The sequence below is a fragment of the Drosophila rhopaloa genome, unplaced genomic scaffold, assembly GCF_018152115.1.
Source record: "Drosophila rhopaloa isolate 14029-0021.01 unplaced genomic scaffold, ASM1815211v1 contig_155, whole genome shotgun sequence".
Taxonomy (NCBI): domain Eukaryota; kingdom Metazoa; phylum Arthropoda; class Insecta; order Diptera; family Drosophilidae; genus Drosophila; species Drosophila rhopaloa.
The window spans coordinates 10,415,428-10,427,873 of record NW_025335034.1 but is presented as its reverse complement, the minus strand read 5'-3'; the positions used below and the strand labels follow the sequence as shown (position 1 = coordinate 10,427,873).

Below are 12,446 nucleotides of genomic sequence, written 5' to 3'. Positions count from 1 at the left end.
ACAGTGAAGTGTCGCTCACACACACCATCGAAACCACGGATAAGCCATTGAATTGCTTTCAGAACCAGATAACTCTGGAGGAAGCACGCTTTCCGTGTAAACGCAGCTTCGTGCTCTTCGGAAACAAGAGACGGCACAGCATTGATTTCATATGCAAGGAGTCACTGCTTGAGGAGCTCGCGGACGTTATAGTCCCCAAAGGCGTAAACGCCATTCATTGCGATCTGCATACGCTGGCAATGATACAGGATGAATTGGTCCGGCAATTCCCAGCCACCAAATTCTGGCACTGTAAAAACCGTATTACAGATATTTTCGCAGTCGCTGAGAGACGAGAAATCCTCACCACTGAGCATAATAGGGCTCACAGATCTGCACAGGAGAATGTCAAGCAGGTACTTTCGGAATACTATTTCCCGAAAATGACCAAGTTAGCGAATGAAATCGTCACTAACTGCAAGACCTGCGCTAAAGCAAAATATGACAGGCATCCTAAAAAACACGAACTCGGCGAAACGCCAGTACCGTCGCATGTGGGAGAAATGCTACACATAGACATTTTCTCCACTGATAAGAAATACTTCCTCACATGCATTGACAAATTTTCAAAGTTTGCAATGGTCCAACCAATTCCCTCTAGAACAATAGAGGATCTCAAACCGGCTTTACTACAACTTCTTAACGTCTTCCCTAAAGCCAGAGTCATTTACTGCGACAATGAACCCTCATTGAACTCGCACACTATTCGGGCCATGCTGGAAAATCACTTCGGGGTTAGCATTTCAAATGCACCGCCACTCCACAGCGTCTCGAACGGACAAGTGGAGCGATTCCACAGCACTCTGGTGGAGCTTGCCAGATGCCTTAAAATCGACAAAGGCATAAGCGACACTGTAGAGTTGATCTTGCTGGCTACGTCTAAGTACAACAAGTCTATCCATTCGGTCATCGATAGGAGACCGGCCGACGTGGTAGTCACACAAGCAAGTGACCCGCATTGCGAAATACAGGATAAGATTAGACTTGCCCAAAATAAGCTAAGAAGCAGGGAAAATACCTCCCGACAAAACCGAGTGTTCAATGTCGGCGACAAAGTCCTAGTGAAATCCAACAGGAGACTAGGCAACAAGCTTTCACCGTTATGCGAAGAAAAAACTGTGGAAGCGGACATGGGGACCACAGTCCTCATTAAGGGGAGGGTGGTCCACAAGGACAACCTTAGGTAGGCGAGACACAAACATGTTGTCATTCGCTTGATAATTTTTTACTATTTTTTCCATTTTTTATCTCTAGCCACTTGGCATAAGTTTTTGTCCTTATCATGTTTCATTACCATTATTTGTACTCATAACTCATTTACGCTTTATCTCATATGTTTGGTGGTGGGCTACCCAAATGTTATAAAATACTACAACAAATCCAAAATTACAGGTTTAAACCCATACCTCTGCTATTCCTTTTTGCCCTGACATCGGCGCACGTCACGGACTACTCGCAAGCCAAATACATTCCCATCATTGATGGACGAATTTTAGTATGGGAAGAATTCGCATTTTTGAGACACTCAGCGAATCTCTCAGAGTATAGGCGCGTGGTGGAGGAAACTGGTGACATGATTAACATGTTTCCCCAGTCCCACATGCAAAAGCTTTTGATCGTAGATGTCGGTCACCTGCGTGACCTTCTCGAATCACTAAGCATCCACCATAGGGTAGCCAGGAGTTTAGACTTCTTGGGAGCGGCGTTAAAAGTAGTGGCGGGAACGCCAGACGCGGAAGACCTCGAAAACATTAAACTTACTGAATTTCAACTTATCAATGCAAACAATAGACAGATAAATATTAACAACAAAGTGCAGGAACAAATCAATAGTATTACCACCACTGTCAACCAAATTCTGAGGTCGGCTAAAAAATCCCAAGTTGATACGGGACACCTATACGAGATGTTATTATCTCGGAATAGGATGATTGCGATGGAGCTGCAGAGTTTATTGCTAGCAATAGCTCTTGCCAAAATCAATATAGTTAGCCCCAGCATATTAGATCATGCAGACCTGGAAAGTGTGTGGATAGAGGAGCCCACAGATACCCCCATTAGAGATATACTGTCCGTTGCGTCTGTCAAAATATTACAATCCGTTAACATTTTACATTTTATTATTAAATTTCCAAAAATTAAGTCAGCATGTGTCAAGATCACAGTTTTTCCCGTGTCACACCATGACACAGTACTCAGGCTGGAGGACAAGGTCATAGCAGATTGCGACGGAGAGATTCACACAGTCAAAAACTGCTCCGTGTCACCTGGAGCCACATTTTGTCAACTGGCGCTGAGAAGATCATGCGCCCAAGAACTCCACGCTGGGGGTATTGCGCACTGCGATATCCAGCATAGCGATTTGCACCCCATCACCCACGTAGATGAAGGCATTATCATCATAAACGATCGTCCAGCTCGTGTGAGGGTGGACAACGGCACTTACGTCCACTTACGAGGAACTCACCTCATCACCTTCATTGAGAGTGCCATGGTTAACGAAACCCGATACGTCAATCACGACGTGGCCCGGAAAAGGGTACCAGGAGTGGCTAGCTCGCCTTCCCTGAACATCACTCTGGAGCATAACATTCTCAGCCTTCCATACCTTCACCGCTTGAGTGAGCGTAACTTGGAACATATTAAACAATTCGGGGAAGATATCAACGGCTATCGTTCACACCAGATAATGCTAATCGCAGGAGCGATCTGCTGCGCGTTGATCTGCGTCGGTCTCACTTATCGGCGAGTCACCCAGGCCAGGAGATCCACGGCCCAGCTAAGGCAGGTGATTGCCCAAAGGGGAGCCTTAATTCTGAGGGGGGAGTAGTTAACTAAGTTAACCGGGCGACGGCAATGACCGATCGTCCGAAGGCTCGCTCCGGCCAAATTGCTGACACAGCGTCTGGCCGGAAGCTCGTGCATAGCCGGCAAAGACTACCCATTGGAGTGGCCGCTATGAGTCTCTTTTTTGTTAGCTTTAAGTTTCAGTTTAGATTTGACTTTATATGAATAAAGAGCTGTCGCTCATACAATTTATACTCCGACTACCGTCGTTAAATTCTTATTATTGAAAAACTGTCTGAGTCCCTAGGCCAGCAGGTAAAGAAGGGCAGTCACCCTTCCAACATAATCTTCGTAATTCATCTTGGAGAATTCTACGGCCAGCCGGCCAACCACCACAGCGACGAACCTTGCCACCCGCACCCCCCTGGATAAGCTGCAACTGCGAGGGACGACCCGTGGGATAAATAATTAATTAATTAATACAATATACCCTTTTACTCTACGAGTAACGGGTATAACAAGAAAGGAAAGCTAACTTCGGGCGGAGCCGAAGTTGATATACCCTTGCAGAATATTCTGTAAATTATATTGGTTGGCCAAAAATAAAGCCATAAAAGCCCCACCAAAATTATGACATTTCCAATCGTTTAGTTATATGGCAGCTATAGGATATAGTCGGCCGATGATTTGAAATTTTATAGGTCGGATTGATTGGCCAAATACAACCACCAAAGTTATGGCATTTTCGAGCAATCAGTTATGTATATGGCGGCTATAGGATATAGTCGGCTGATTCCGGCCGTTCCGACTTATATACTGCGTGCAAAGGACCGAAGGGTGTGTGCAAAGTTTCAATTCGATATCTTTAAAACTGAGAGACTAGTTCGCGTAGAAACAGACAGACGGGCAGACAGACAGGCAGACGGACAGACAGACGGATAGACAGACGGACAGACAGGCGGACAGACAGACGGACAGACAGACGGACAGACAGGCGGACAGACAGGCGGACAGACGGACATGCTTATATCAACTCGGGACGCGATCCTGACTAAGAATATATATACTTTATAGGGTCGGAGATGTCTCCTTCACTGCGTTGCACACTTTTGACCAAAATCACCTTTGCAAGGGTATACAAATTATCTGCGTGAAAAGGCTTTTAAAGGATATTCTGAAGTACCAAGACGAGTTTGCTGGTGTACAAAGGATTTAAAAAACAATACAATGTTAATTTTAGAGTCTTTTTTTAAATTAATTATAATTATTCGGTAATTTAAAGTTCCATCCATCCATCATCCGGCTCAATAGATTACATTTTAAAGTACTCAGAGTGACGAAATCTGTTCGTCAGCGAGAGGCAAACAGCTGGCGACACATTTCGTTGGATCGACGAAAAAATATCAGAAAATTACATAGCGTTGCCAGTCATTCTGCTGAAATTAACTTTTAAGCCTAGTACCCAGATCGACAAACGAGTATGCTACAGTGCGGGAAAGAGCCTTTAAAAGATATTATCAAATACTTCGGCAAGACAAGTCTGCCGCTGTACAAAGAAATTAAAAACAATACAATTTAAATTTAACAGTTGTTTTTTTTAATTTACTGATAATTATTTGCTAATTTAAAGCTCATAGCTGTACTTCTATTGTGTTTTTTCGTACATTCTTGACCTAAAAAACATTTTGTTCTGACAACAGGCACCCCAGATAGTATAAATGTTATTTTGTCCTCACATGTAAACTCCTGCAATCGACTTTTGTGAGTTTTTTGAGTTTTTCCCTCCATTTCTTATAATGTTCAGTGAGAAGCGCACGCCAATAGATTACATTTTTTAATCTTTTCGCTAGGTTTCACCCAAAGTTCATTTCCGCAGACTTGCAACTCTATGGAATTTTCTGGTATTTTTTCGTCGATCTGAAAAAAAGGCCCGACGAAAAGTGAACGCCAGCTGTTTGCCTCTCGCTATCTCTCATGACTGGCGTACGGTTTTCGTCGATCTGAATACTAGGCTTTACTGAGTTGGGCTAAGGCCAGCGTCTTGATTTTGTTTTCGTGTCGATTATTTAGCCTATCGCTTCACCACTAACAACTACAAGCAATAACAAAGAACATATGGGAAACGAAGGCTGGAAATGGATGAAATATGATAACAAATTATGTACATCATGCACAGCTTTTGTCATACAGCCAAAAGCATATATGTACATGAAGCTGCTAAGCTTGAAGATAGTTTGAGTAGAAAAACGTGAATCGGCGGATCTATATTAGTTTTTCATCTCTAGGAACCAATGGTCCCCCTGTCTTAAAAAGCTAAATTTAGCCCGAAACTAAATAACGCCGCAAATGTGTAAACGGGACCTTGGCCGAGCACCCCTAACTAACACGATAAGCGGAAGAAAGGAGCAAATCAGCAGACACCGATGACACTGTCTATCGCTAATCGCCTATCGCTGCTTCTTGGGGAAACAACAAAAGAGAACAGAGAGCGAAAAATCGCGTAGTAGCAACTTAATTAACAAAATTCGTGGTGAATGCGCTAGCATAACATGGACGATGTCCCGGTCAAGATAGTCGAGCGTTACAAACCCCCGCCGGCCATTTTTCACCTCCCGCAGTCGACCCTTAATCGACTGTCGCAGTTCAGAAAGGATTTCTACGTTGATCATCCGGATTACCAGTATGAAGGTCAGCTGGAGCGGGCTGTGGTGAGTCAGGCGCATCGATGGCGGCAACTGCGTCGCCAGCAACTTGAGGAGCGCACGAGTCGCCAGGAGCGCCGCAAGGAGGCCGGGCAACGTGCGTGGGAGGCCAAACAGAGAGAAATGCTCGGAGCAGTCGACTACCCCAGTACGGACGACCTGTCGTCGGATACGGAGGAGGAGAAGGAGCAGCCACCTCCGACCACAGAGACCCGCCACTGCTCGCATGACCCAAAGTCAATTGGCGTGTGCAATTTCCACAACATCTTGCAACCCACAATATTAAGCACCACGCCGGTGGCCAGTCCTCAGACGCTGCACAAGCGAAACAGCAGCTTAAACTACGCAGACTTCGAGTACAACATGAACTCCACGCCCTTCGACAACATCGAGCTAAAGACCATCAACGATCTGGACATACTCGCTCAAGTGTTGCACCAGACCCAACTCGAGGAGCGCAAGGATCAGCAGCAGCAAGAAAATCTCCCCAAGGAGGAGCAGCCGCTTCAAGATGTGCCAGTTCCTGTGGAGCTAACGATGACTACGCTGGCGGAGACCAAAGCGACGCTTGACAGCGTCAATTTCCATGTTCACTGTGATGATGAAGGCAGGTGCGAGCCAAGCCACATTCCAGCCACGCCTTTACACCTGACGCCCATGTACAGCGCTTCCGCCCAGCAGCAGCTGAATAAACCGGATCACTTCCAGGTGGGACCCTATTGAGTTGTGCTCCAAAAAAATTCCTGGCTAGATATTTTCTGTTAAGAACGAATGCCCATAATCTGTTAACCTGTTTGCATTCGCAATTTTGTTAGTAATTCAAAAATAGTTTGCATTAAACGTTTAGATAAATCCATATTACCATTATTTATTTAAATAAAAGAGGAAATCCTCTATTCATACACTGTTCATATTTTATATTAATAATTCCGGATAACAGATCCAGATTTTGTGACTACGGTTATATAGACTATTCTAAGCACTCGTGCATACTCCGATTTAGTTTCCGAAGTAGTGCCAAAGAGCATAAGAGCTAAAGTCAGATGGTCGAATTATTTGAACAAAACTATTTAGCGTTTTTCAAAGGAACTGTATGAAAAATTAAAAATTGTTTAATTTCTTTTTTTTCTGCTCACAACAGTTTTACAAAATATATAAAATTAATTGCAAATCTAACGAATGGCATCGAAGCTACCGAAAATACCACGGAATGGCTCAAAAATGTAGTATGCAGTTGTGTTTGTGATAGCACCAATGACATTGTTGTTCAATGCAACATAATTTAATACAGTTGTAACGTGAAAAAAATGATTGGTTTTTTAGCTTTGATAGAGCAATGGTAGGACCGCATTATTTAGTTAAATCAACAAATAATTTAAAATATAATAAACTTTAAAAAAAGTTTTTTTTAATCCCAGTGTTTCACATAGCCAGTCGATATTTATACCCTTGCAGAGGGTATAATAATTTTGGTCAAAAGTGTGCAACGCAGGGAAGGAGTCATCTCCGACCCTATAAAGTATATATATTCTTGATCAGGACCTTCTCCTGAGTTGATATAAGCATGTCCGTGTGTCCGTCTGTCTGTCCGTCTTTCTGTTTATACGCAAACTAGTCTCTCAGTTTTAAAGATATCGAATTGAAACTTTGCAGTATATAAGTCGGAACGGCCGCGATCGGCCGACTATATCCTATAGCTGCCATACAACTGATTGATCGGAAATGCCATAACTTTGGTGTTTGTAAAGTAAGGAAGGGATTTTCTATGGGTTTTAGTTTTAGCCAATCAATCCGACCTACCAAATTTCATAAGGATCGGCCGACTATATCCTATAGCTGCCATATAACTCAACGATCGGAAATGCCATTACCTTGATGTTTTTAAAGTTAGGAAGTTGGAATTTTTTATGAGTATTAAGAATGCATCATATGAATAATTTTGAAGAATATAATTTACAGAATATTCTGCAAGGGTATATCAACTTCGGCTCCGCCCGAAGTTAGCTTTCCTTTCTTGTTTGATTTCAATTTGAATTCGAAATATATCCTCTACTGCGACTGCTGTTTATATAACCTGCCATATAAACTATTTTAAAGTAAAAGATCGAACAACCTTCTGGATATATATGTTTACGCTAATCCGATCGTCAGATTTGACATAATAAATGGTTATCATTGCAGGTATACCATATGCAGGGGTATAGCCATCAGCCTTTCTACTCCCCCCAGCAGCAAAATAATACCACAGACAACTTCTACGTCAATGGATTCGGCACGTCCAACCATTTGATGGCGCCTCCAGCGCCTTCCGCCGTGCTGGCTCTTAGTCAAGCGGAGGACGAGGTGACCACCAAGTCGCGCAGTGTGCCCGACATCCTGCGGGAGCTTAAGGCAGAGTTGCAAAGGGCGGAGAAACGACGCACGCGCCTGCACAGTCATAACGAAGAGCAGCATCCAAAAATTGAGGTGGCTGTGGGCAGGAACTCCTACAGGGAGCTGGCAGGTCCTGCACAGACGACGGCGGTACGAATCAGCACCATGGGTTTTCCCCTGGAGCGGGTGGCCAAGGTAGTTAGCCTCTGCGGAATTGATGATAAAAAGGTAAGCCTTCTTAAGGAACTCTGACAAAAGGCGGTCCCTGGAAATTTGTTTTCTTCTTACAGATTATCGAACACCTCATCCCACTCGGCGAGCTTATAGACTTGGGCTTTGACGAATCGAAAATCTCAGCGGCGCTTCTTAGGTTCAACAATAACAAGGACAAGGCGCTGGACTACCTAATCAACTAGTTATATACAGGGCAAATCTTTTATACAGCCAGCTTTTACCCAACGCCCGCATCCTTCGCCCGATTAGCTTACCAAGATGCTCCTTAAAATGTATTTTTAATTATAACAAGTTCTCGTGAGATATTCCTTACTTAAGTTGGGAGCTTAATGCTTCAGAATCCTCAGCAGCAGAATAAATATAAGTCCGTAAAGTTAGCACAACAACGTTTCAACAAATTATTTTCTTTTTTCTTTCTTTAATTAAAGCTAAAAGTAGGTTCTTAAAATAAGGAAACCCTAGGAAGATTGCTGGTTTCTGAATTGATTAAGTTAACACGGAGAAAATTATGAATGCATATTTTTTTTATAGGTGAACTTAAAATCAAAAGGGGAGAATGAAATTTACGAAATGGAATAGGTTATAATCAAATTTAATAATACGATTTTTTTCGCAAGGTTGAGGTAGGCATCATTTCTTTTCTTGCTGTGTTTTGCAAAATCGGAAAACAATATCCATTAGCTAACATGCGTCTGTCAAGAGGGATAAGACTGTAAGCTAAAAAATCTTCCCGACCTTGATCTAGCGGAACTCTCTCGAGCTTTCGTTTTAATTATACCCTTCCAGAGGGTATTATAATTTTGGTCAAAAGTGTGCAACGCATTGAAGGAGACATCTCCGACCTTATAAAGTATATATATTCTTGATCAGGATCACCTCCTGAGTTGATATAAGCATGTCCGTCTGTCCGTCTGTCTGTTTCTACGCAAACTAGTCTCTCAGTTTTAAAGATATCGAATTGAAACTTTGCACACATCCTTCTTTCCTTTGCACGCAGTATATATGTCGGAACGGCCGGGATCAGCCGACTATATCTTATATCTGCCATATAACTGATTGATCGGAAATGCCATAACTTTGGTGCTTGTAAAGTTAGGAAGTTGGGATTTTCTACCCACCAATTGAAAAGCTAACTTCGGGCGGAGCCCGTTGATAACCCTTGCATAATACTCTGTAAATTATATTCTCCAAAATTATTCATATGATGCATTCTTAATACTCATAAAAAAATCCCAACTTCCTAACTTTAAAAACACCAAAGTTATGGAATTTCCGATCAATCAGTTATATGGCGGCTATAGGATATAGTCGGCCGATCCTTATAAAATTTATAGGTCGGATTGATTGGCCAAATATAAAACCCAGCTTCCTAACTTTACAAACACCAAAGTTATGGCATTTCCGATCAATCAGTTATATGGCATATATATGACATATATACTGCGTGCAAAGGAAAGAGACTAGTTTGCGTAGAAACAGAAAGACGGACAGACGGACATGCTTATATCAACTCAGGAGGTGATCCTGATCAAGAATATATATACTTTATAGGGTCGGAGATGTCTCCTTCACTGCGTTGCACACTTTTGACTAATATTATAATACCCTCTTGAAGGGTATAAAAATAGGTAGGATGTTTCTTTGTGTAAACATATGTTGTAGATTGCGGGACAGAGCACGTACAGTAAACTTTCATCCCGACATAAGCCCTGCCGTTGTTACCATTTTTAATATTATACTTAATCCGTACTTCAAACAACTACCAGAAGTGCCTACTTCATCATTTCTATCCTTAAAGTTAGTCAATAATTTTAAAGTTTATTGATGTAATTTATTTTTAGTTCATGCCCATCATTAGGAGATTAATGGCGTGTTCTACGTTTCCATCGGAAATTTCCAAAAAATTTACGTTTTGTGTGTGATTGATAAAGCCCATGGCAGCCATGGTGCGCAGTTGTTCGGTAAAGCGATGTCGGCGGTAGCAGCGTGGTAGCACATCGCTGTCATCGCCACCATCATCTTCGTCATCCACATCGTCGGCAGTTGCTGACTCAAGGACTGGGGCTACTGCTGACTCCACATCCATGTTCTCCACCGGTGACGGCTGCTGCTGTGCCAGAGATTGAAAAGCGCGAGCCAGTTCATTGCGGAAAAGCTCTGATGAGATGGAACCGCTGCCACTCGCTCCGCTGCTGCCTCCTGCTCCGGTTCCCAACACTCCTCCAACACCTGCCTGTGGCGCAGAAGTGGTCCTTGGCCTCTCATCACCTTGCAGCGCCTCGTCCGCATTTCGCTGGGCAATATTTGATAGTGAGTTGAACGAAGTAACGTTTGCCAAAGCATTGGCCAGCTGCTGTCGGCTGATCTGCCGGATATTGGCTATTTCATCGCGTCGATTGGCGGCAGCCGCAGCTGCCACGGCGCTGCTGCTTCCACCACTGCTGCTACTACCTGCTCCCAGGGAGTTCTCTTCTTCTGATGAAGTGGTGGACTCTGAGGCAGCCTGTTCTTGGACTAGAAAGTTGCAAAATAGGTTGTAAATAAAACTAGAAAGAAAGTTTGCTTCGGCAAGCCGAAATGAATGTTGAGTTTGGCTAAATTTTACCCATTGCAGCTATACGATAAAGACTTCCTATCCGACTGATTTTGATTAAATTCAAGAATGGGACTAAAATCGTATAAAACAAAATATAACAAAAACTGCGAGATAAAAAAAATATCAATACATAATATTTAAATAAAAACTGAGGGATAGTTTAAGTTCTTTACGAACACTATTGTAGAGCACAAAATACTCATTGTAAGACTACAATGAACTACAAAAAAACAGATTCTATTCTTACATTGGGTGGCAGAGCTGTTCCTGGCCAGCTCCTTGCGAATGGTGTCTACAATAAAGGGAGCCGCCTCGCAGATGAGTGGGTAATCCTTTACCAGATTCTGGACAACCTCCGGCTCGTGCAACATGTTAAAAAGGACCGAATCCCGAATAAGTGCCTGCGCGCCCAGATTGCGTCTGAATTCCGGATACTCCGCGAGTATCTTCTGCAGGATGTTAAAACGCGAGGTCACGCTGATCTGCAGGTGCGAGGTCAGCGAGAACAGCTCCTGGATGTGTTTGGTGTTGACTTCTGAGGCCGCTGGCGGCACATAAGGCGAATAGCGTTTGGTTTTCCGAAAGCAGTGGATCACTGCGTTGGGCTGCAGCGAACGGCTGAGGGTGTCGGCATTCTCCAGCACGCGTCCGTGGTAGATGATCTCTGCAAGTGCGCAGAAGGTGACTTAGCACAATGGAGACAATGGGAAGCTGTTTAAATCGGAGGTTTACTCACCCAGTTCACTGGCGTCGAATTGCAGCTGCATCTCTTTGGTCACCAGTGCTTTTAAATAGGCCACATCTCGGTCCAAATCAATGTTGTGCAGAGGGTGCACATCGCTTAGCTTATTTTTGAGCAGCGCGTATAGGGTATGCATAGTGCGATTAAATAGCTTCCGTGTAATATTCGCTCTATTTTATTTTGTGTAGGAAATTTTTTGTTTTGTTCAAAGGCAGGCCGGAACTGGTTCCAAACGAATCGCCACAGGGTGACCCTTCAAAGCACCGATAACCAAGCACGACACACATACCAGTTTTAAATCAAGCACCAAAATCTATTATTCCTTTTTATACATGCTTATTTGCCAGTGCAGCACGTTTAAATGTAAGATAAAAACCTGTTAAATGCGCCGAAAAAAAATCATAAAAGAAAATATTTTAATCGTATATCATGCCTTTTTGTAGCATTTTTTCTGCTTATTTAAGCCTAGTATCCTGATCGACGAAAACCGTACGCCAGTCATGAGAGAGAGCGAGAGGCAAACAGCTGGCGTTCACTTTTCGTCGGGCCTTTTTTTCACGTCGGTCCCCTGATCGACGAAAAAAATACCAGAAAATTCCGTAGCGTTGCCAGTCTGCGGAAATGAAGTTTGGGTGAACCCTTGCGAAAAGATTAAAAAATTTAATCTTTTGGCGTGCGCTTCTCACTGAACATTATAAGAAATGGAGGGAAAATCTCAAAAAACTCACAAAAGTCGATTGTAGGTGTTTACATGTGAGGACAAAATCATTAATACTATCTGGGGTGCCTCTTGTCAGAACATATCGTATTTGCGGGAAGGAGCCTTTAAGAGATATTATCAAATACCTTGGCAAGATAAGTCTGCCACTGTACAAAGAAATTAAAAAACAATACAATTTAAATTTAACAGTTGTTTTTTTTAATTTATTGATAATTATTTGCTAATTTAAAGTTCATAGCTGCACTTTTATTG

General features: G+C 42.9%; 2 protein-coding genes across 2 annotated transcripts; one reads left to right on the top strand and one right to left on the bottom strand.

The window, feature by feature from the left end:
• The first annotated feature begins 4,977 nt into the window (after nucleotides 1–4,977).
• LOC108037787 lies at nucleotides 4,978–8,512 on the top strand. Its single transcript, XM_017114425.2, has 3 exons — nucleotides 4,978–6,236; nucleotides 7,710–8,129; nucleotides 8,192–8,512. The coding sequence occupies exons 1-3, from the start codon at nucleotides 5,376–5,378 to the stop codon at nucleotides 8,315–8,317; spliced, it is 1,407 nt and encodes a 468-aa protein (XP_016969914.1). The 5' UTR covers nucleotides 4,978–5,375; the 3' UTR covers nucleotides 8,318–8,512.
• A 1,421-nt stretch (nucleotides 8,513–9,933) lies between these two features.
• On the bottom strand, nucleotides 9,934–11,722 carry LOC108037782. Its single transcript, XM_044457213.1, has 3 exons — nucleotides 11,468–11,722; nucleotides 10,979–11,395; nucleotides 9,934–10,649 (listed from the first exon to the last, which is right to left on the bottom strand). The coding sequence occupies exons 1-3, from the start codon at nucleotides 11,607–11,609 to the stop codon at nucleotides 9,973–9,975; spliced, it is 1,236 nt and encodes a 411-aa protein (XP_044313148.1). The 5' UTR covers nucleotides 11,610–11,722; the 3' UTR covers nucleotides 9,934–9,972.
• Between the last annotated feature and the right edge of the window lie 724 nt (nucleotides 11,723–12,446).